The sequence below is a fragment of the Embiotoca jacksoni genome, unplaced genomic scaffold (assembly GCF_022577435.1).
Source record: "Embiotoca jacksoni isolate LCO1_2020_lvr unplaced genomic scaffold, fEmbJac1.0.p SCAF_11, whole genome shotgun sequence".
NCBI lineage: Eukaryota > Metazoa > Chordata > Actinopteri > Embiotocidae > Embiotoca > Embiotoca jacksoni.
Window position 1 is genome coordinate 16,450,375 of NW_027185241.1, and position 23,533 is coordinate 16,473,907.

Consider the following 23,533-nt stretch of genomic DNA (forward strand, 5'->3'; position numbering starts at 1 on the left):
GAGTCTCTAAAAAAGGAGACTTTTTTCCAAACTTGTTTTAAAAACCTTTCTGAAAATAAAGCCCAATTAAAAACCCAACTAAAACTTCAGAACCAAAAATACAGAGTCAGCACTTCCTGTTTCTAGAGTTTTAGATAAAGTAGGCTCCGAGGTGTGAGCAATTACTTTTCCTGGACTTGCCGCCCTGCCCCCAGGTAGTTTAACGAGTACCTCGCACACTTTACAGAGAACAAAGTTGAATGAACAAACTAACATTTTCAACAATAACTGAGTGGTTCTTTTGGCTTTCTTCCACCTGAACAGAAAGTTGGTCAGGCATTTGAACATTCATGCTGCCTTCAAATAGGGTCGTGTTTACCGTGTTCACGAGAAGAGTCCATATGAACGGTCCCCTCTTGTGGTCTTCACGACATCAGAACTCAAAACGTTCTATAAGCCTAGAGTTCACGAGTTGTGACGTGTTTGCTGACGTTTACGGAAATGGAAAAGGCCAGGGAAGTTAATATTCTATTGGATGTTGAGCTAAATATTGTAATTTTAGTCATATATAATTTTTCATTGTAACTTAAATAATAGTTTACGTCTCAGAAAAGTGTTGATCTCCCAACGGCCTCATCTTTTCCCTCGGTGCCTTTGCGTTTCCATCCTTAAAATATCTCCCCATTATCTTGCTAAATTTTTAACCTCTTTTGCCTCTAGATGTTGTCGTTGCCTAGCAACGGTGTTTCTATGACTTAACCACTTGAACCCCAAACAAAGGGTGCACACGATTTCCCATGTTGTAACCACGAGCTCACGAGTCCCATTTGAACGTAGCAATAGTCCCCGGCTGTCCTCTCTCAGCTCATTCACAGAACAGGTGAAACAAATCAATCCATCCATCCGTCAATATATCAATCAGTCAATTCGTCCGTCTATCCATCAATCAATCACTCAAACAACCAATCAATCAACCAGTCAATCCGTCTGTCCATCCATATATCCATTCATCAATCCATCAATCAATCAATCAGTCAATCTGTCTGTCTATCCATCTATCCATCAATCAATCAATCAACTAGTCAATCCGTCAGTCTATCCATATATCCATCAATCAATCAATCAGTCGATCTGTCTGTCTATCCATCTATCTATCTATCAATCAATCAATCAATTAACCAGTCAATCCGTCTGTCTATCCGTATATACATTCATCAATCCATTAATCAATCAATCAATCAATCTGTCCGTCTATCCATCAATAAATCCACCAATCAAAAAAAAACCTTTCTCCAATCACAGGTTACAGATGCTGCAACTGGTTATTCATACACAAAAACAAACACAAAACTAAACAATGTTTTAGAACATGAAACTGAACCACAGTAATCTCAGACTAGTTTTAGTTTACGTAAAAACAAAATGTTTAGTATGGTTAGATTTACAAAAGACTACAATGCAGTTTAATCCAACTGAACTACTGGTAAGATTGTGAGAAAATATCTCCTGATATTCACTGTCAGTGTTGTTACGTGACTCATGGTTCAAACAAACACTCAAATCTTCTTGCTTTGAGTGATATAACAACAGTTAGACTTTAACTTTACAAATAAGAAAGTAACTAACCAACAGCTGCAGGTCATTAAGTAATAGTGTAATATTGTACTAATACTAATTTTATTGAAGGACGAAAGAAAAAAGTTCATTTTGATTTGAAGTTTCAGGCCAACAAACAAAAACTGAGAGTTTCCCATTGGTCGGGAGTTTCCCAGGGTCACAGGGATGATGGGAACAGGGAGTGTTGCAAGCTGGTTCCTGACAGCAGGTAGAGTCAGTGCTGTGAGCGATGAGGCAACAGTGGTCCAAAGGAGGATAAATACCAGCACCTCCTGCTCACTCCACCATCAGACAGGAGAAGTCAAAGGAGCTGACGACAGTCATCAAGATCAGGAGAAATCTCGTTGGTTCAACATGAAGACCTTCAGTGTTGCAGTTGCAGTTGCCGTCGTGCTCACATTTATTTGTATCCAGGAGAGCTCTGCTGTCCCACTCACTGAAGTAAGAACTGGACTTCAGCTCACTTCATTATCTTGTTAGCTACAAATGCTTTGTTTACATGTTAAAATGTTGTTCTTCCTGTAAACAATTCATCAACAGGAGCAAGAGCTGGAGGTACCAGTGAGCATCTTTGATGCAGCTGCAGCAGCTGAAGAGACATCAGTGGACTCCTGGAAGGTCGGTAACTTGAACTGAACACCTTCAACTGATTCAACTAGAAGTGGATGTGTTTTGTCTCCAGAGTGTCCTGATGCTTCCTCCACATAAGTAGAGAGAAGAAACAGAGTGAGTGATAATGCTGCAGATGAACACTGAGCTCTTGTCTCTTGTCTTTCTCACAGACGCTGTATAGCAGCAGACAGAAGCGCAGCGCCAAGTGTCGCTTCTGCTGCGGCTGCTGCGGCATGAGCGGCTGCGGAGTTTGCTGCCCGTTCTGAAGACTCCTGCATGAGATTCTCACAACAACTACTTCTTATTTGTTTGTTACACTCTTTGTTCTACAACTTAAATCTGTTTTAATCTTTTTTAAGATTCTGACAGTTTCTCAACTCAAACAGGTGATCAGTGATGTGACTACATCATCCTAATGACTCTAAACATCTCATACTACACTGTGGTCTTACAATAAACTTTGATGTCACTATACTGCAACGTGTAAAAGTGTTTTCATCACAAATCTAAACAAGTCTTTTCCACAGAAGACATCCAGACATGTTGCAGTAGAAAAAGTACAGATGGACACAATAAAATGAATGAGGGCTGCATTACATTTAGCTGCTTCAGTTTCATGATGACCTGCAGTGGCTGAAATGACTGAGAAAATTATGTGAACATGACCATGCAGAGACAGTTGAGCATTGTTTTAAATAAGGCAACCATTTGTGTGAACAAGAAATAAATATAAATCTGGGTTAAATCCGATAAAAACAAGGTTACATTTTACTTGGAGTTTTAATATGTGAAACTATTTCCAACCTGACCTCATTGGGAGGAGGGAAGGAACATAAAACCAGGTGTAATTGATGAACAAAAGTTATTTATTAATTAAAAGAAGCTCAATAGTTTGCACATAAACAAATGAGGTGAAGTAAAGCGGTATAAACAGGTGCAGCTCAAATCAAAACACAAATATAACCTACGAGTCTCTAAAAAAGGAGACTTTTTTCCAAACTTGTTTTAAAAACCTTTCTGAAAATAAAGCCCAATTAAAAACCCAACTAAAACTTCAGAACCAAAAATACAGAGTCAGCACTTCCTGTTTCTAGAGTTTTAGATAAAGTAGGCTCCGAGGTGTGAGCAATTACTTTTCCTGGACTTGCCGCCCTGCCCCCAGGTAGTTTAACGAGTACCTCGCACACTTTACAGAGAACAAAGTTGAATGAACGAACTAACATTTTCAACAATAACTGAGTGGTTCTTTTGGCTTTCTTCCACCTGAACAGAAAGTTGGTCAGGCATTTGAACATTCATGCTGCCTTCAAATAGGGTCGTGTTTACCGTGTTCACGAGAAGAGTCCATATGAACGGTCCCCTCTTGTGGTCTTCACGACATCAGAACTCAAAACGTTCTATAAGCCTCGAGTTCACGAGTTGTGACGTGTTTGCTGACGTTTACGGAAATGGAAAAGGCCAGGGAAGTTAATATTCTATTGGATGTTGAGCTAAATATTGTAATTTTAGTCATATATAATTTTTCATTGTAACTTAAATAATAGTTTACGTCTCAGAAAAGTGTTGATCTCCCAACGGCCTCATCTTTTCCCTCGGTGCCTTTGCGTTTCCATCCTTAAAATATCTCCCCATTATCTTGCTAAATTTTGAACCTCTTTGGCCTCTAGATGCTGTCCATGTTGTCGTTGCCTAGCAACGGTGTTTCTATGACTTAACCACTTGAACCCCAAACAAAGGGTGCACACGATTTCCCATGTTGTAACCACGAGCTCACGAGTCCCATTTGAACGTAGCAATAGTCCCCGGCTGTCCTCTCTCAGCTCATTCACAGAACAGGTGAAACAAATCAATCCATCCATCCGTCAATATATCAATCAGTCAATTCGTCCGTCTATCCATCAATCAATCACTCAAACAACCAATCAATCAACCAGTCAATCCGTCTGTCCATCCATATATCCATTCATCAATCCATCAATCAATCAATCAGTCAATCTGTCTGTCTATCCATCTATCCATCAATCAATCAATCAACTAGTCAATCCGTCAGTCTATCCATATATCCATCAATCAATCAATCAGTCGATCTGTCTGTCTATCCATCTATCTATCTATCAATCAATCAATCAATTAACCAGTCAATCCGTCTGTCTATCCGTATATACATTCATCAATCCATTAATCAATCAATCAATCAATCTGTCCGTCTATCCATCAATAAATCCACCAATCAAAAAAAAACCTTTCTCCAATCACAGGTTACAGATGCTGCAACTGGTTATTCATACACAAAAACAAACACAAAACTAAACAATGTTTTAGAACATGAAACTGAACCACAGTAATCTCAGACTAGTTTTAGTTTACGTAAAAACAAAATGTTTAGTATGGTTAGATTTACAAAAGACTACAATGCAGTTTAATCCAACTGAACTACTGGTAAGATTGTGAGAAAATATCTCCTGATATTCACTGTCAGTGTTGTTACGTGACTCATGGTTCAAACAAACACTCAAATCTTCTTGCTTTGAGTGATATAACAACAGTTAGACTTTAACTTTACAAATAAGAAAGTAACTAACCAACAGCTGCAGGTCATTAAGTAATAGTGTAATATTGTACTAATACTAATTTTATTGAAGGACGAAAGAAAAAAGTTCATTTTGATTTGAAGTTTCAGGCCAACAAACAAAAACTGAGAGTTTCCCATTGGTCGGGAGTTTCCCAGGGTCACAGGGATGATGGGAACAGGGAGTGTTGCAAGCTGGTTCCTGACAGCAGGTAGAGTCAGTGCTGTGAGCGATGAGGCAACAGTGGTCCAAAGGAGGATAAATACCAGCACCTCCTGCTCACTCCACCATCAGACAGGAGAAGTCAAAGGAGCTGACGACAGTCATCAAGATCAGGAGAAATCTCGTTGGTTCAACATGAAGACCTTCAGTGTTGCAGTTGCAGTTGCCGTCATGCTCACATTTATTTGTATCCAGGAGAGCTCTGCTGTCCCACTCACTGAAGTAAGAACTGGACTTCAGCTCACTTCATTATCTTGTTAGCTACAAATGCTTTGTTTACATGTTAAAATGTTGTTCTTCCTGTAAACAATTCATCAACAGGAGCAAGAGCTGGAGGTACCAGTGAGCATCTTTGATGCAGCTGCAGCAGCTGAAGAGACATCAGTGGACTCCTGGAAGGTCGGTAACTTGAACTGAACACCTTCAACTGATTCAACTAGAAGTGGATGTGTTTTGTCTCCAGAGTGTCCTGATGCTTCCTCCACATAAGTAGAGAGAAGAAACAGAGTGAGTGATAATGCTGCAGATGTGTCTTTCTCACAGACGCTGTATAGCAGCAGACAGAAGCGCAGCGCCAAGTGTCGCTTCTGCTGCGGCTGCTGCGGCATGAGCGGCTGCGGAGTTTGCTGCCCGTTCTGAAGACTCCTGCATGAGATTCTCACAACAACTACTTCTTATTTGTTTGTTACACTCTTTGTTCTACAACTTAAATCTGTTTTCACCTTTTTTAAGATTCTGACAGTTTCTCAACTCAAACAGGTGATCAGTGATGTGACTACATCATCCTAATGACTCTAAACATCTCATACTACACTGTGGTCTTACAATAAACTTTGATGTCACTATACTGCAACGTGTAAAAGTGTTTTCATCACAAATCTAAACAAGTCTTTTCCACAGAAGACATCCAGACATGTTGCAGTAGAAAAAGTACAGATGGACACAATAAAATGAATGAGGGCTGCATTACATTTAGCTGCTTCAGTTTCATGATGACCTGCAGTGGCTGAAATGACTGAGAAAATTATGTGAACATGACCATGCAGAGACAGTTGAGCATTGTTTTAAATAAGGCAACCATTTGTGTGAACAAGAAATAAATATAAATCTGGGTTAAATCCGATAAAAACAAGGTTACATTTTACTTGGAGTTTTAATATGTGAAACTATTTCCAACCTGACCTCATTGGGAGGAGGGAAGGAACATAAAACCAGGTGTAATTGATGAACAAAAGTTATTTATTAATTAAAAGAAGCTCAATAGTTTGCACATAAACAAATGAGGTGAAGTAAAGCGGTATAAACAGGTGCAGCTCAAATCAAAACACAAATATAACCTACGAGTCTCTAAAAAAGGAGACTTTTTTCCAAACTTGTTTTAAAAACCTTTCTGAAAATAAAGCCCAATTAAAAACCCAACTAAAACTTCAGAACCAAAAATACAGAGTCAGCACTTCCTGTTTCTAGAGTTTTAGATAAAGTAGGCTCCGAGGTGTGAGCAATTACTTTTCCTGGACTTGCCGCCCTGCCCCCAGGTAGTTTAACGAGTACCTCGCACACTTTACAGAGAACAAAGTTGAATGAACGAACTAACATTTTCAACAATAACTGAGTGGTTCTTTTGGCTTTCTTCCACCTGAACAGAAAGTTGGTCAGGCATTTGAACATTCATGCTGCCTTCAAATAGGGTCGTGTTTACCGTGTACACGATAAGAGTCCATATGAACGGTCCCCTCTTGTGGTCTTCACGACATCAGAACTCAAAACGTTCTATAAGCCTCGAGTTCACGAGTTGTGACGTGTTTGCTGACGTTTACGGAAATGGAAAAGGCCAGGGAAGTTAATATTCTATTGGATGTTGAGCTAAATATTGTAATTTTAGTCATATATAATTTTTCATTGTAACTTAAATAATAGTTTACGTCTCAGAAAAGTGTTGATCTCCCAACGGCCTCATCTTTTCCCTCGGTGCCTTTGCGTTTCCATCCTTAAAATATCTCCCCATTATCTTGCTAAATTTTGAACCTCTTTGGCCTCTAGATGCTGTCCATGTTGTCGTTGCCTAGCAACGGTGTTTCTATGACTTAACCACTTGAACCCCAAACAAAGGGTGCACACGATTTCCCATGTTGTAACCACGAGCTCACGAGTCCCATTTGAACGTAGCAATAGTCCCCGGCTGTCCTCTCTCAGCTCATTCACAGAACAGGTGAAACAAATCAATCCATCCATCCGTCAATATATCAATCAGTCAATTCGTCCGTCTATCCATCAATCAATCACTCAAACAACCAATCAATCAACCAGTCAATCCGTCTGTCCATCCATATATCCATTCATCAATCCATCAATCAATCAATCAGTCAATCTGTCTGTCTATCCATCTATCCATCAATCAATCAATCAACTAGTCAATCCGTCAGTCTATCCATATATCCATCAATCAATCAATCAGTCGATCTGTCTGTCTATCCATCTATCTATCTATCAATCAATCAATCAATTAACCAGTCAATCCGTCTGTCTATCCGTATATACATTCATCAATCCATTAATCAATCAATCAATCAATCTGTCCGTCTATCCATCAATAAATCCACCAATCAAAAAAAAACCTTTCTCCAATCACAGGTTACAGATGCTGCAACTGGTTATTCATACACAAAAACAAACACAAAACTAAACAATGTTTTAGAACATGAAACTGAACCACAGTAATCTCAGACTAGTTTTAGTTTACGTAAAAACAAAATGTTTAGTATGGTTAGATTTACAAAAGACTACAATGCAGTTTAATCCAACTGAACTACTGGTAAGATTGTGAGAAAATATCTCCTGATATTCACTGTCAGTGTTGTTACGTGACTCATGGTTCAAACAAACACTCAAATCTTCTTGCTTTGAGTGATATAACAACAGTTAGACTTTAACTTTACAAATAAGAAAGTAACTAACCAACAGCTGCAGGTCATTAAGTAATAGTGTAATATTGTACTAATACTAATTTTATTGAAGGACGAAAGAAAAAAGTTCATTTTGATTTGAAGTTTCAGGCCAACAAACAAAAACTGAGAGTTTCCCATTGGTCGGGAGTTTCCCAGGGTCACAGGGATGATGGGAACAGGGAGTGTTGCAAGCTGGTTCCTGACAGCAGGTAGAGTCAGTGCTGTGAGCGATGAGGCAACAGTGGTCCAAAGGAGGATAAATACCAGCACCTCCTGCTCACTCCACCATCAGACAGGAGAAGTCAAAGGAGCTGACGACAGTCATCAAGATCAGGAGAAATCTCGTTGGTTCAACATGAAGACCTTCAGTGTTGCAGTTGCAGTTGCCGTCGTGCTCACATTTATTTGTATCCAGGAGAGCTCTGCTGTCCCACTCACTGAAGTAAGAACTGGACTTCAGCTCACTTCATTATCTTGTTAGCTACAAATGCTTTGTTTACATGTTAAAATGTTGTTCTTCCTGTAAACAATTCATCAACAGGAGCAAGAGCTGGAGGTACCAGTGAGCATCTTTGATGCAGCTGCAGCAGCTGAAGAGACATCAGTGGACTCCTGGAAGGTCGGTAACTTGAACTGAACACCTTCAACTGATTCAACTAGAAGTGGATGTGTTTTGTCTCCAGAGTGTCCTGATGCTTCCTCCACATAAGTAGAGAGAAGAAACAGAGTGAGTGATCATGCTGCAGATGAACACTGAGCTCTTGTCTCTTGTCTTTCTCACAGACGCTGTATAGCAGCAGACAGAAGCGCAGCGCCAAGTGTCGCTTCTGCTGCGGCTGCTGCGGCATGAGCGGCTGCGGAGTTTGCTGCCCGTTCTGAAGACTCCTGCATGAGATTCTCACAACAACTACTTCTTATTTGTTTGTTACACTCTTTGTTCTACAACTTAAATCTGTTTTCACCTTTTTTAAGATTCTGACAGTTTCTCAACTCAAACAGGTGATCAGTGATGTGACTACATCATCCTAATGACTCTAAACATCTCATACTACACTGTGGTCTTACAATAAACTTTGATGTCACTATATTGCAACGTGTAAAAGTTTTTTCATCACAAATCTAAACAAGTCTTTTCTACAGAAGACATCCTGATATGTTGCAGTAGGAAAAGTACAGATGGACACAATAAAATGAATGAGGGCTGCATTACATTTAGCTGCTTCAGTTTCATGTTGACCTGCAGTGGCTGAAATGACTGAGAACAGTTCTGTTAACATGACCATGCAGAGACAGTTGAGCATTGTTTTAAATAAGGCAACCATTTGTGTGAGCAAGAAATAAATATAAATCTGGGTTAAATCCGATAAAAACAAGGTTACATTTTACTTGGAGTTTTAATGTGTGAAACTGTTTCCAACCTGACCTCATTGGGAGGAGTGGAGCAACATAAAACCAGGTGTAATTGATGAATGAACGTTATTTATTAATTAAAAGGAGCTCAATAGTTTGCACATAAACAAATGAGGTGAAGTAAAGTGGTAAAAACAGGTGCTGCTCAAATCAAAACACAAATATAACCTACGAGTCTCTAAAAAAGGAGAGTTTTTTCCAAACTTGTATTATAAACGTTTCTGAAAATAAAGCCTGATTAAAAACCCAACTGAAACTTCAGAACCAAAAATACAGAGTCAGCACTTCCTGTTTCTAGAGTTTTAGATAAAGTAGGCTCCGAGGTGTGAGCAATTACTTTTCCTGGACTTGCCGCCCTGCCCCCAGGTTGTTTAACGAGTACCTCGCACAGTTTACAGAGAACAAAGTTGAATGAACAAACTAACATTTTCAACAATAACTTAGTGGTTCTTTTGGCTTTCTTCCACCTGAACAGAAAGTTGGTCAGGCATTTGAACATTCATGCTGCCTTCAAATAGGGTCGTGTTTACCGTGTTCACGAGAAGAGTCCATATGAACGGTCCCCTCTTGTGGTCTTCACGACATCAGAACTCAAAACGTTCTATAAGCCTTGAGTTCACGAGTTGTGACGTGTTTGCTGACGGTTACGGAAATGGAAAAGGCCAGGGAAGTTAATATTCTATTGGATGTTGAGCTAAATAAAGTAATTTTAGTCATGTATAATTTTTCATTGTAACTTAGATAATAGTTTACGTCTCAGAAAAGTGTTGATCTCCCAACGGCCTCATCTTTTCCCTCGGTGCCTTTGCGTTTCCATCCTTAAAATATCTCCCCATTATTTTGCTAAATTTTTAACCTCTTTGGCCTCTAGATGCTGTCCATGTTGTTGTTACCTAGCAACGGTGTTTCTATGACTTAACCACTTGAACCCCAAACAAAGGGTGCACACGATTTCCCATGTTGTAACCACGAGCTCACGAGTCCCATTTGAACGTAGCAATAGTCCCCGGCTGTCCTCTCTCAGCTCATGTACAGAACAGGTGAAACAAATCAATCCATCCATCCGTCAATATATCAATCAGTCAATTCGTCCGTCTATCCATCAATCAATCACTCAAACAACCAATCAATCAACCAGTCAATCCGTCTGTTCATCCATATATCCATTCATCAATCCATCAATCAATCAACTAGTCAATCCGTCAGTCTATCCATATATCCATCAATCAATCAATCAATCAATCAGTCGACCTGTCTGTCTATCCATCTATCTATCAATCAATCAATCAATCAATCAATTAATCAGTCAATCCGTCCGTCTATCCGTATATACATTCATCAATCCATTAATCAATCAATCAATCAATCTGTCCGTCTATCCATCAATAAATCCACCAATCAAAAAAAATATTTTTCCAATCACAGGTTATAGATGCTGCAACTGGTTATTCATACACAAAAACAAACACAAAACTAAACAATGTTTTAGAACATGAAACTGAACCACAGTAATCTCAGACTAGTTTTAGTTTACGTAAAAACAAAATGTTTAGTATGGTTAGATTTACAAAAGATTACAATGCAGTTTAATCCAACTGAACTACTACTAAGATTGTGAGAAAATATCTCCTGATATTCACTGTCAGTGTTGTTACGTGACTCATGGTTCAAACAAACACTCAAATCTTCTTGCTTTGAGTGATATAACAACAGTTAGACTTTAACTTTACAAATAAGAAAGTAACTAACCAACAGCTGCAGGTCATTAAGTAATAGTGTAATATTGTACTAATACTAATTTTATTGAAGGACGAAAGAAAAAAGTTCATTTTGATTTGAAGTTTCAGGCCAACAAACAAAAACTGAGAGTTTCCCATTGGTCGGGAGTTTCCCAGGGTCACAGGGATGATGGGAACAGGGAGTGTTGCAAGCTGGTTCCTGACAGCAGGTAGAGTCAGTGCTGTGAGCGATGAGGCAACAGTGGTCCAAAGGAGGATAAATACCAGCACCTCCTGCTCACTCCACCATCAGACAGGAGAAGTCAAAGGAGCTGACGACAGTCATCAAGATCAGGAGAAATCTCGTTGGTTCAACATGAAGACCTTCAGTGTTGCAGTTGCAGTGGCCGTCGTGCTCACATTTATTTGTATCCAGGAGAGCTCTGCTGTCCCACTCACTGAAGTAAGAACTGGACTTCAGCTCACTTCATTATCTTGTTAGCTACAAATGCTCTGTTTACATGTTAAAATGTTCTTCTTCCTGTAAACAATTCATCAACAGGAGCAAGAGCTGGAGGTACCAGTGAGCATCTTTGATGCAGCTGCAGCAGCTGAAGAGACATCAGTGGACTCCTGGAAGGTCGGTAACTTGAACTGAACACCTTCAACTGATTCAACTAGAAGTGGATGTGTTTTGTCTCCAGAGTGTCCTGATGCTTCCTCCACATAAGTAGAGAGAAGAAACAGAGTGAGTGATAATGCTGCAGATGAACACTGAGCTCTTGTCTCTTGTCTTTCTCACAGACGCTGTATAGCAGCAGACAGAAGCGCAGCGCCAAGTGTCGCTTCTGCTGCGGCTGCTGCGGCATGAGCGGCTGCGGAGTTTGTTGCCCGTTCTGAAGACTCCTGCATGAGATTCTCACAACAACTACTTCTTAGTTGTTTGTTACACTCTTTGTTCTACAACTTAAATCTGTTTTCACCTTTTTTAAGATTCTGACAGTTTCTCAACTCAAACAGGTGATCAGTGATGTGACTACATCATCCTAATGACTCTAAACATCTCATACTACACTGTGGTCTTACAATAAACTTTGATGTCACTATACTGCAACGTGTAAAAGGTTTTTCATCGCAAATCTAAACAAGTCTTTTCTACAGAAGACATCCTGATATGTTGAAGTAGGAAAAGTACAGGTGGACACAATAAAATGAATGAGGGCTGCATTACATTTAGCTGCTTCAGTTTCATGTTGACCTGCAGTGGCTGAAATGACTGAGAACAGTTCTGTGAACATGACCATGCAGACAGTTGAGCATTGTTTTAAATAAGGCAACCATTTGTGTGAGCAAGAAATAAATATAAATCTGGGTTAAATCCGATAAAAACAAGGTTACATTTTACTTGGAGTTTTAATGTGTGAAACTATTTCCAACCAGACCTCATTGGGAGGAGGGAAGCAACATAAAACCAGGTGTAATTGATGAACAAAAGTTATTTATTAATTAAAAGAAGCTCAATAGTTTGCACATAAACAAATGAGGTGAAGTAAAGCGGTATAAACAGGTGCAGCTCAAATCAAAACACAAATATAACCTACGAGTCTCTAAAAAAGGAGTTTTTTCCAAACTTGTATTAAAAACCTTTCTGAAAATAAAGCCCAATTAAAAACCCAACTAAAACTTCAGAACCAAAAATACAGAGTCAGCACTTCCTGTTTCTAGAGTTTTAGATAAAGTAGGCTCCGAGGTGTGAGCAATTACTTTTCCTGGACTTGCCGCCCTGCCCCCAGGTAGTTTAACGAGTACCTCGCACACTTTACAGAGGACAAAGTTGAATGAACGAACTAACATTTTCAACAATAACTGAGTGGTTCTTTTGGCTTTCTTCCACCTGAACAGAAAGTTGGTCAGGCATTTGAACATTCATGCTGCCTTCAAATAGGGTCGTGTTTACCGTGTTCACGAGAAGAGTCCATATGAACGGTCCCCTCTTGTGGTCTTCACGACATCAGAACTCAAAACGTTCGATAAGCCTCGAGTTCACGAGTTGTGACGTGTTTGCTGACGTTTACGGGAATGGAAAAGGCCAGGGAAGTTAATATTCTATTGGATGTTTAGCTAAATATTGTAATTTTAGTCACGTATAATTTTTCATTGTAACTTAGATAATAGTTCACGTGTTAGAAAAATGTTGATCTCCCAACGGCCTCATCTTTTCCCTCGGTGCCTTTGTGTTTCCTTCCTTAAAATATCTCCCCATTATCTTGCTAAATTTTTAACCTCTTTGGCCTCCAGATACTGTCCATGTTGTCGTTGCCTAGCAACAGTGTTTCTATGACTTAACCACTTGAACCCCAAACAAAGGGTGCACACGATTTCCCATGTTGTAACCACGAGCTCACGAGTCCCATTTGAACGTAGCAATAGTCCCCGGCTGTCCTCTCTCAGCTCATGTACAGAACAGGTGAAACAAATCAATCCATCAATCTGTCAATCAATCACTCAAACAACCAATCAATCAACCAGTCAATCCGTCTGTCCATCCATATATCCATTCATCAATCCATCAATCAATCAATCAGTCAATCTGTCTGTCTATCCATCTATCCATCAATCAATCAATCAACTAGTCAATCCGTCAGTCTATCCATATATCCATCAATCAATCAATCAGTCGATCTGTCTGTCTATCCATCTATCTATCTATCAATCAATCAATCAATTAACCAGTCAATCCGTCTGTCTATCCGTATATACATTCATCAATCCATTAATCAATCAATCAATCAATTTGTCCGTCTATCCATCAATAAATCCACCAATCAAAAAAATCTTTCTCCAATCACAGGCTAGAGATGCTGCAACTGGTTATTCATACACAAAAACAAACACAAAACCAAACAATGTTTTAGAACATGAAACTGAACCACAGTAATCTCAGACTAGTTTTAGTTTACGTAAAAACAAAATGTTTAGTATGGTTAGATTTATAAAAGACTACAATGCAGTTTAATCCAACTGAACTACTGGTAAGATTGTGAGAAAATATCTCCTGATATTCACTGTCAGTGTTGTTATGTGACTCATGGTTCAAACAAACACTCAAATCTTCTTGCTTTGAGTGATATAACAACAGTTAGACTTTAACTTTACAAATAAGAAAGTAACTAACCAACAGCTGCAGGTCATTAAGTAATAGTGTAATATTGTACTAATACTAATTTTATTGAAGGACGAAAGAAAAAAGTTCATTTTGATTTGAAGTTTCAGGCCAACAAACAAAAACTGAGAGTTTCCCATTGGTCGGGAGTTTCCCAGGGTCACAGGGATGATGGGAACAGGGAGTGTTGCAAGCTGGTTCCTGACAGCAGGTAGAGTCAGTGCTGTGAGCCATGAGGCAACAGTGGTCCAAAGGAGGATAAATACCAGCACCTCCTGCTCACTCCACCATCAGACAGGAGAAGTCAAAGGAGCTGACGACAGTCATCAAGATCAGGAGAAATCTCGTTGGTTCAACATGAAGACCTTCAGTGTTGCAGTTGCAGTTGCCGTCGTGCTCACATTTATTTGTATCCAGGAGAGCTCTGCTGTCCCACTCACTGAAGTAAGAACTGGACTTCAGCTCACTTCATTATCTTGTTAGCTACAAATGCTTTGTTTACATGTTAAAATGTTGTTCTTCCTGTAAACAATTCATCAACAGGAGCAAGAGCTGGAGGTACCAGTGAGCATCTTTGATGCAGCTGCAGCAGCTGAAGAGACATCAGTGGACTCCTGGAAGGTCGGTAACTTGAACTGAACACCTTCAACTGATTCAACTAGAAGTGGATGTGTTTTGTCTCCAGAGTGTCCTGATGCTTCCTCCACATAAGTAGAGAGAAGAAACAGAGTGAGTGATAATGCTGCAGATGAACACTGAGCTCTTGTCTCTTGTCTTTCTCACAGACGCTGTATAGCAGCAGACAGAAGCGCAGCGCCAAGTGTCGCTTCTGCTGCGGCTGCTGCGGCATGAGCGGCTGCGGAGTTTGTTGCCCGTTCTGAAGACTCCTGCATGAGATTCTCACAACAACTACTTCTTATTTGTTTGTTACACTCTTTGTTCTACAACTTAAATCTGTTTTCACCTTTTTTAAGATTCTGACAGTTTCTCAACTCAAACAGGTGATCAGTGATGTGACTACATCATCCTAATGACTCTAAACATCTCATACTACACTGTGGTCTTACAATAAACTTTGATGTCACTATATTGCAACGTGTAAAAGGTTTTTCATCACAAATCTAAACAAGTCTTCTCTACAGAAGACATCCTGACATGTTGCAGTAGAAAAAGTACAGATGGACACAATAAAATGAATGAGGGCATGAGCGGCTGCGGAGTTTGCTGCCCGTTGTGAAGATCTTATTGGACTATGTCATGCTTCAGTTTAATGTGACTGTATCGTCCACGTGTATTACCAAATATCTGCATGTACTGCGTTGTATTATCAATACATTTTTAAATTACCATATTATATCGTGTAAAAGTGACATTTCTGATAAGAATTTGAATATTTGTCAAACAGCAACTTCCAAAATCATCTCAACATTTTCTTCAACGCAGTATTCAGTAGTGAAACAATGTCTGAGCATTACATGAAAACAACAGTGTGCCCTGCTTTTGTGCACAAGAAGGGCACAAGAGGTTAAAACTCTAATATGTTTGTAGTGAAACATTGTCATCAAGTAATAGTTTTACCTAAAAAATAATCAACAACTATAAATGAATTAGAGAATAACATTTTAAACATTATTGACATGTCACAAGTGATGCTCTCAGTTTCAGCACTAAACGTGAAATCATGTCTTCTGTACAATTATTCAGAGACCCGTTAAAAATGTATTTGAGAAAATAACCCTAACCCAACTTCAAATGCATCCCCTGGTAGTCTTCATCAAATCAATCAAGCAAATGTAGCTGACTATAAGGAAGGTAACTAGGCTAACAGCTGCAGCTAGTCGTTTTAAAGGCCTGTGTTGATGAGCTGGCAGGAGAAATTAGTCACAGTATCTGTCCAAGCCCTTTTTTCCTCCACGTTTAGTTTATAAAGAACAGACTTTTGGATTAGTCATCATCATTGACGAGCACGCTAACCACAGAACAAGCTAATCCCAGTAGACTTCTACCAGACTACTGACAATGAGATATATGTCGATATAAAACAAGCTCAGATGTCAGCTGAGTCTGCTTCTTTCTTTCTTTTCTCTTTTTTAAGACTATATTCTTGTGTAGATAACTAACGGCAGGTCTGACACAAAACAATAAAACCAGTTGTGGTGTCAAAACAGTGTTTCCCTTGCAACTGTAACTTTTAGTTTGCTGACAAATAAATGCTACGCAGGAAGATTGAAGTATTTATGGATATTCATCATGACTGGATATCAAAACAGAAGGTGCTGAAGGTGATGTTTCTCTCCATTGTGACACTTTGAAACAAGTCCCGTAGTGACAGTGGTTATCAGTACACGAGTAAGAGAGGGATTTTGGTTATTGCACAAGATATTTGGTAACATTAAAAACTGAAATTTCCCCAGACTTTTTCAAGGTTATGCAAACAAAGGTCTTAGATAACTTTTACCATTGCTAATTCTGCAATAACGGCTTTTTTGTGGGTGTTTTGTACGTTAGGTTCTTCATTATGTTTAGCTGGAAGATGCATGGAGGTATAGATAGGTTTAAATAGTAAACTGTGTGATAAAACTTTCGTGAGGACATCATGATATAGAATACCATTAACTTTTAGTGGTTTCTTCATCCAGATTGGCACTATAGGATTGACCCGGCTTTCTCACTGGCAGGTCCACAATTTTAGAACAGCCTCCTCCTCTAGATCAGGACATCACCTTCACTACCAGGAATCAAATCTCAAATGAAAATGTGTATGTTTTCTGGCGTTTCCAGATTAGGCATACTTAAATTTCAACCTCTCTTTTTTTTTTTTTTTTTTTTCCTCGTGCTCATGTAAATCCTCATGTGTTGTTCTGGCTTATCAATACTTTTAATCTCTTTCTTTTCTTTTTTTTTTATAATTTACTAATTACGTCTTTAATGGCTCAAATGTGTCAAGTCTTTTTTTGATGTTCAGCTTTTTAGGCGATTCTTGTTGTATCTAAAATGTGTTATATCAATAAAAATTGATTTGACATTAGGGTCAAGTGTAATTGATCAAATCATAATTCATGACCTGATATATTGTGCCACTGATTCCTATTGATTTTCTAGATTTAAGATAATGCAATTCAGTTAACTTCATAATACAGAAAGTGAACCCATTCTGTCTCACACTTTGCCATGAGAAGGTTTTTTTTACGTCTATGCCATAAAAAACATACTGAACACATACATTTCTTAAACTGTTGCTGGCAGTATTAGCAGCATATCAATACACAGCACACTGTATATTGTGAAACTTGGGAAGCAACCTTTTCATGTAATGAACTGCATTTTCTATCTGCAGAAAGATCATTTAAAATTGAATAGATAAATTGAGTTTATTGAACATGTTTGTTCAATAAACTCAATTTATCTATTCAATTTTAAATGTTGTGTCCAATAATTCAAAACACACCACATCCCATTCATCAAGAAGTTTCCAATTATTACAGTATTCCCAGCATCATCCGGGGAGTGATGAAAGGCCGGTCCTCGAAGCAAATAAGGGATGAGGCAACATTGATCCAAGTGAGTATAAATACCAGAATGCTTTACACACCCAGCCATCACACATCCAAAAGAAGAACTAGAGGAGGCGATGACCAATGAAAATCCAGCCTCAGCACAAGAAGAGACGTCAGTGGAAACATTGATGGTATGTTAATTTAAATGTTAATGGTTGTGTTTTTCCTGTAAACTGCCATGATGCTTTCGATAGGAGAGTAACAGAACAGAAGTTGACTCATGTTTTTTGTCTTCCACACAGACGCCATATAACATCAGGCAGACAGGCTCTACTGGCCCCATTAGATGCCGGCAATGCTGCGGCTTCTGCGGCTTTGTGTGTCTGCTCGGATATGAGAACCTACAGCTACAGTTGTCTTAAATTAACAATCTGATGTCACTAGATTTGGTCATGCTGTAGTTACTAGGTGCTCAGTGATATGGTGGCATCATTAACACATTATCACCAGTGGTGTAATGTAACATTCACTCAAGTACTGCAGTAAATATTTGAGGTAATTGTACTTTACTTGAGTAGATTCATTTAATACAATATTATATTTCTACCCCACAACATTTCAGAGTGGAGTTTTGTACTTTTACTCTTACATTTTTACTTTTAGTTACAAGTTACTTGTAGGATTACAGATTTGCATGCCCTTTCTGTTCATTGAAAACCATGTATCTCCAAATGTGGTGATCGTAAATTTTACTTTTTAAGCGAAATAATCTACTTTAAAACACCCTTTGATTCGCTGGAAAATGTCTTGTTTTTCTGAGCTTGTTGACATTTTAGAGAGACATTGTTCATACAGAACAGAAACGATACAAACATACGATGATATTATGGAATACGATGCATTTCTGTAGATGAGACTAACCAACAGTACATAAAGCATATAAAGTAAGCACCTTATGTAACTACAGCACTAAAATGTGCATTGATTCAACAGTGATATTAATCCAAAAGCATTACATAAAACTTTTATTTTTGATACTTTAAAAGAATAAACTTCACAATTTTCAAAATTCTGACTGCTTTTAAATAACAGTATTCACCTTTAGTTTAAATACCTTGAGTACATTTCACATAAAAAAAAAAAACATACTTTGGATACTTAAGTCCAGTAAATATGGGATAATTTATGACTTTTACACAAGTAATTTTCTACTTGGTGACTTTAACCTCTACCAAAGTCATTTTCCTCCAAGATATCTGTACTTTTACTTAAGTGTGGCTTTCAGGTACTTTAAACAGCTCTGATTATCACAGGTTTGTTAAGGTCATTAAAATATTCTATCATTAAAAAGAGTGCTGGATAAAACAGTTATTTCTGTGTGTGTGCATATGACAAATTTATACAATGATCAGAAGGAGAGAGTGCAGGGGCCTCTGAAACTTATCTGTCACCATATAGGCTCACACATACATGTGTGTTTAGGAAGTTATATCCTCCATTGGCCTCTAACAAACAACACTCACAGAGGCAACTTCACTTTCCAAAGGGTGGTCTGCTGTCCAAGTGGACCAAACTCAGCTCTGCGGTGGTTCACTTGTTATCCAGTATAGTACGGGGAGGAATGGCGTCCGGCCATGGTGGTGTGCACGTGATTGTGTTACTTTGGGCACGGCTGGATCGCGCCTCACAATTATAATGACCACAAAGGTCAAATAAACGGTCTGGTGTTAAACCGGTGCAGAAATGATTAGGGAACACACAGACTCACAATCCGTGATAGAGTACTGAATAGTGAAACAGCATACAGAGAGGTCAACATATTGCAAGTGACAGGCAGAACAATGGCCAACTTGTGGTTGCTGCTTAAGCCTGTGTGATTACGATGTAATTACCCCCATACACACAGAAGTGCATATACACGCAGAAACACACATTTGCTTGCCGTCACCCATACACAGACTACCAGTCTGGAGCCTGGCGGACTCCTGCTCTGATCCCACCCTCATGCAGCCTTGCAGGGGGCTGAGCGGCATGCCAGGCCTGCCTCTCGTCCAGACGGATGCCCGTTGTACGCCCCCATACCAACAGAGCTGCTGCCAAACCACACAAGGAGATAGTAAATGAGTGCAGAAGGTTCTGTTTAGCTTCCACACACACACACACACACACACACACCATGTGTTTTTTTTTTTTTTTTTTTATCTGACTCACACACATACAAAACACAATTCAGGCAGGCAGCAATTAGGGGCCTGTTCATCGGTGAACTGCAGTATACTAGCTCTATAAATCTTCAAGCTGGTGGTTTTAAGAACAAACTGAAGTTGTTGGGTAGTATGGTGAGGAGTTTACAAGATGTCGCTGCTGTTGGTCGTTTGATTAGTAGACACTCTTTGAGTGGATGGCATTCAACAGGAACAATAAAAAAAAAGAGTCCCAGATCTTCACTGAGACAAACAGATTTGAACTTAACTTTATACTGTACCTACAGTAGATACAGCATTGCTTTAAACTGAATGCCAAAGTCACAATGCTAAAATGCTTACAATGCCCGTGCTTGCATGCTGCTGTTTACCAGGTATTGTGATGTACATGTACACCATATAAACTGAGCAAATGAGTATTAAACACAAAGTACAGCTGAGGCTGATAGGAATGTCATTCATTTAGAAGGTATTCAGCTATAAACCACCGTACTTGTTAAGGTTCAAGGAATAGGGTACCCAATTGCACGACAACAAACAAGAGGGTTCATGAAAACCAAAAGGCTTTAATTACTGATTGAATATATCTCAATTCAAGTCCCACAAACAGAACCAAACTCCAGCAGGCTGTCCAAAAAGACAGAGATAATCCAAAAGGGACTAAAGAGGGAAAACATATCTAAAAGAGCTGAAACATAAAGCACAAAGAACTCACTGGGTATTTTAAGGCATGGGAACATGGCAGGCAAACTCTAATAACGAACTGACAAATAGGAAAGAAGAGCGCACAGAATAAATAGATCAGGGAGGGAAGGACAACGAGGGACAGCTGAAACAAATCAGGGCGGGGCAGACAATCAAACAGAGGAGCAGGAAGTAAAACAAGACAAACACAGGAAGTGAGTCTTTTCAAAATAAAACAGGAAACACCAAATCCAGACTTAAATAAAAACTACCAGATAGAAAAGTCAAAATCATGACAGAACTGGAATTATCAAAAAAATTGACCTGAAGATGGTGTTACCTGATGTGTCAGGAGATAACAAAGTCTCCTGCCATTATTCAAGTCCATATGTCCAGTAGTTCTCAATACATGTCAATCAAAACCACAGATGTCAAGTACAAAATGCTGATGAGTCAAGGGTCATACACCATCTGGGAACCACAAATGTACAACGTTTTGCACTAAGTGAACCTTTTGTATCTGCTGGTGGAGCCACAGGTAAAGTCAAGGAATCACCAAAGTCTGTGTACTTCAAGCTCTGTGGACTATGAATGTGTGGACAAAAAAAACGCATCAACTCAACAGTTAGTTGTTGAGATATTCCAGTTTGGACCAAAAGCAGTGACCAACCAACAGATCAAACTGATATTGCCATCTGGATCCACACCTGCACGGCTACAAACAAATTATACAATTGGACTTTGGTTGTCAAAATAAAAAAAAAAAATTTTATAGACTCATTTCTCTGCAGTGAATTACGACTTTCTAACCCTACCTAATATAACTTTCTATTATTGTTCCCCTTGATTGGTTCCAGAGGGCACTATTACATTCAATATTTTCAGTAATATCTCATTTAACTGCAATTGTTTCAGTCTCTTAACCGACAGATTAGTCATCACTTTCTACAGTTAATCACTTAAACCAGCAACAGCGGAGAGCAGAGTGTGAACCAGAGGCTCCACCGCAGGTCACACTCCACAGCAAAGGCTGTGAGCCATTCACACACACACACACACACACACACACACACACACACACACACACACACACACACACACACACACACAATCAAGGCTGGGAACCACTGCCATGAGGTCAAGACCTCCCCTATAGCTGAGTTGATTAAACACGTTTCTACAACCCACACACTGCCCAATAAATTCTGCTGCTCTGAGGATGATGACTGCGTCGCTCTCACTGGGAGCATCGCTGGCTCCAGTCTTCCCGGAGAGCACAGCCCAGCCAGCGAGAGTTCGGTACAACACCCCGCTGCAGCGGCTCCACTTCCACCTACTCTCCACGGCTCCAGGGAGCAATCAACCTGGCTTCTTGTCAGGAGGATAACGACTGTTTGTACATGTGTATATGTATGAATGAATATTTCTTCCACAGACCCTCCAAGTGGAGGCAAAGGTTGCTTGTGAAGCATGCTGCTGCATAATCCGGCCCTGAATGAAGGCGGGGTGGGGGATAAACATTCCTGGACAATGAAACCCTCCTTTACCCCCTGCTGTATTCATACCCACTTAAAATCTGCTTACCCACAATGCAACACTTGGCTCAAGTGAATAGCCCCCCTGGAACCAGCGCAGTGCCACTGCAGAACAACATATCCTCACTCATAGAAGCCACAAGTGTCAGCTACGGCTCAGAAACAGCCCTTCTGGGCCCTTACTGAGCACATTATATCCAATTCAACTGGTCTTAATGTGCTTTAATAAGACCTGTTTTCGATTAATTCTCCCTTGAAACCGGTAGTAACACAGCTACTAGGCAGTGGGCACATATAAAAATTGAATGAATGGAGCCGGGCTGCCAGAGAGTCAGGAGGGGGAAAATAGGAATCCTTGTGGATTTGTCCTCACCAGCTGGCTCCTGAGCCCAATATAATGGTTATGCCCATGGCTTGGGGAGCACCAGTGAGAGGAAATGTTTGCCCAGTCTGTTATGTGTTTAAGGTGCGCAGTGTGATTCAGTTCAGGTCATAAAGCCCTTGCGTGTCACATCCTGAGTGGAAGGACAGAGCTGCCTTGCCTATATTCCACTCAAGCGAACAGGGACAATGGCTTTGTGTTGCGTTTGGATCCTGATGTAAAAGAAAAAGCCAGATATTCCAGAGCACGTTAAATAAGTAAAAAAAAAAAAAAAAAAGTTACAGCACCCAGAGGAAAAACCAAACCAGGTCGGTATAGAAATGCCTGTCTGTTCCATGTAATGGATAGTGATAAAAAAATAAATAAAAATAAAAAAAATTCTCACAACCCCCCACTGCACCTGCTGCAATGAAAACAAACTGAAACACTACTGCAGCAAGTGACTCATAAATATTCCCCCATTTGTCATACAGGAATTTAAACTATAATATATATGTATATACATGGCAAATACAGCGTGGGGATATTAATGTGCAAGGTGAGCATTAAGACCGTGAATCTGCACGTCCTGTCCTGCAGGTGAAGCGCGTGTGAACGGGCTGCACGACTGTGATCATCAGCCTCACCAGTTAACTGCTCGTCCAGCTCCCAATCTTTTTTACAATTTCCCGTTTCGAATGTTTCTGCAGCAAAGCAAATGACTGTCACAGACAATTAGCTTTTATTGAAGGACGTATTTATTTTAGGGATTAACTTGTTACCTAGCAACTCCAAACGAAGCCAAACCCTGCATCGGGAGTTGACTTTGGATTGCATTGTTGCAATTAGGAGCGAGTTTAGTAATAAAAGTCACCCATTTAGCGGGCTTGTACACACCATAATGTCTATCATATGGCAAACTTGTTCAAAATATTAAGACACGCATGTCCTTTGACACCACTATGTTCCTCGTCGTTGCTGTTTCTGTCCGTGCCAAACACCATGGCTAACCCACA

The 23,533-nt window shown here is 39.6% G+C and overlaps 5 protein-coding genes across 5 annotated transcripts; all 5 read left to right on the forward strand.

Moving 5' to 3' along the window:
* The first annotated feature begins 1,892 nt into the window (after positions 1 to 1,892).
* LOC138192687 (hepcidin-like) lies at positions 1,893 to 2,682 on the forward strand. Its single transcript, XM_069140255.1, has 3 exons — positions 1,893 to 2,037; positions 2,137 to 2,214; positions 2,379 to 2,682. Exons 1-3 carry the CDS (start codon positions 1,951 to 1,953, stop codon positions 2,472 to 2,474), a joined length of 261 nt encoding a protein of 86 aa, XP_068996356.1. The 5' UTR covers positions 1,893 to 1,950; the 3' UTR covers positions 2,475 to 2,682.
* A 2,395-nt stretch (positions 2,683 to 5,077) lies between these two features.
* Positions 5,078 to 5,847, forward strand: LOC138192693 (hepcidin-like). The gene is made up of 3 exons (XM_069140269.1): positions 5,078 to 5,222; positions 5,322 to 5,399; positions 5,544 to 5,847. The coding sequence occupies exons 1-3, from the start codon at positions 5,136 to 5,138 to the stop codon at positions 5,637 to 5,639; spliced, it is 261 nt and encodes an 86-aa protein (XP_068996370.1). The 5' UTR covers positions 5,078 to 5,135; the 3' UTR covers positions 5,640 to 5,847.
* Positions 5,848 to 8,242: 2,395 nt separating this feature from the next.
* Positions 8,243 to 9,032, forward strand: LOC138192702 (hepcidin-like). Its single transcript, XM_069140282.1, has 3 exons — positions 8,243 to 8,387; positions 8,487 to 8,564; positions 8,729 to 9,032. Exons 1-3 carry the CDS (start codon positions 8,301 to 8,303, stop codon positions 8,822 to 8,824), a joined length of 261 nt encoding a protein of 86 aa, XP_068996383.1. The 5' UTR covers positions 8,243 to 8,300; the 3' UTR covers positions 8,825 to 9,032.
* Positions 9,033 to 11,391: 2,359 nt separating this feature from the next.
* Positions 11,392 to 12,181, forward strand: LOC138192708 (hepcidin-like). The gene is made up of 3 exons (XM_069140294.1): positions 11,392 to 11,536; positions 11,636 to 11,713; positions 11,878 to 12,181. Exons 1-3 carry the CDS (start codon positions 11,450 to 11,452, stop codon positions 11,971 to 11,973), a joined length of 261 nt encoding a protein of 86 aa, XP_068996395.1. The 5' UTR covers positions 11,392 to 11,449; the 3' UTR covers positions 11,974 to 12,181.
* A 2,354-nt stretch (positions 12,182 to 14,535) lies between these two features.
* Positions 14,536 to 15,325, forward strand: LOC138192717 (hepcidin-like). Its single transcript, XM_069140307.1, has 3 exons — positions 14,536 to 14,680; positions 14,780 to 14,857; positions 15,022 to 15,325. The coding sequence occupies exons 1-3, from the start codon at positions 14,594 to 14,596 to the stop codon at positions 15,115 to 15,117; spliced, it is 261 nt and encodes an 86-aa protein (XP_068996408.1). The 5' UTR covers positions 14,536 to 14,593; the 3' UTR covers positions 15,118 to 15,325.
* The last annotated feature ends 8,208 nt before the right edge of the window (positions 15,326 to 23,533 follow it).

Bases quoted from the DNA above. Each gene is read 5' to 3' on its own strand.
- LOC138192687 (XM_069140255.1), top strand. From the start codon at position 1,951: ATGAAGACCTTCAGTGTTGCAGTTGCAGTTGCCGTCGTGCTCACATTT. The intron at 2,038-2,136 runs GTAAGAACTGGA...ATTCATCAACAG, and splicing joins CTGCTGTCCCACTCACTGAA to GAGCAAGAGCTGGAGGTACC. The intron at 2,215-2,378 runs GTCGGTAACTTG...TCTTTCTCACAG, and splicing joins CATCAGTGGACTCCTGGAAG to ACGCTGTATAGCAGCAGACA.
- LOC138192717 (XM_069140307.1), top strand. From the start codon at position 14,594: ATGAAGACCTTCAGTGTTGCAGTTGCAGTTGCCGTCGTGCTCACATTT. The intron at 14,681-14,779 runs GTAAGAACTGGA...ATTCATCAACAG, and splicing joins CTGCTGTCCCACTCACTGAA to GAGCAAGAGCTGGAGGTACC. The intron at 14,858-15,021 runs GTCGGTAACTTG...TCTTTCTCACAG, and splicing joins CATCAGTGGACTCCTGGAAG to ACGCTGTATAGCAGCAGACA.
- LOC138192708 (XM_069140294.1), top strand. From the start codon at position 11,450: ATGAAGACCTTCAGTGTTGCAGTTGCAGTGGCCGTCGTGCTCACATTT. The intron at 11,537-11,635 runs GTAAGAACTGGA...ATTCATCAACAG, and splicing joins CTGCTGTCCCACTCACTGAA to GAGCAAGAGCTGGAGGTACC. The intron at 11,714-11,877 runs GTCGGTAACTTG...TCTTTCTCACAG, and splicing joins CATCAGTGGACTCCTGGAAG to ACGCTGTATAGCAGCAGACA.
- LOC138192702 (XM_069140282.1), top strand. From the start codon at position 8,301: ATGAAGACCTTCAGTGTTGCAGTTGCAGTTGCCGTCGTGCTCACATTT. The intron at 8,388-8,486 runs GTAAGAACTGGA...ATTCATCAACAG, and splicing joins CTGCTGTCCCACTCACTGAA to GAGCAAGAGCTGGAGGTACC. The intron at 8,565-8,728 runs GTCGGTAACTTG...TCTTTCTCACAG, and splicing joins CATCAGTGGACTCCTGGAAG to ACGCTGTATAGCAGCAGACA.
- LOC138192693 (XM_069140269.1), top strand. From the start codon at position 5,136: ATGAAGACCTTCAGTGTTGCAGTTGCAGTTGCCGTCATGCTCACATTT. The intron at 5,223-5,321 runs GTAAGAACTGGA...ATTCATCAACAG, and splicing joins CTGCTGTCCCACTCACTGAA to GAGCAAGAGCTGGAGGTACC. The intron at 5,400-5,543 runs GTCGGTAACTTG...TCTTTCTCACAG, and splicing joins CATCAGTGGACTCCTGGAAG to ACGCTGTATAGCAGCAGACA.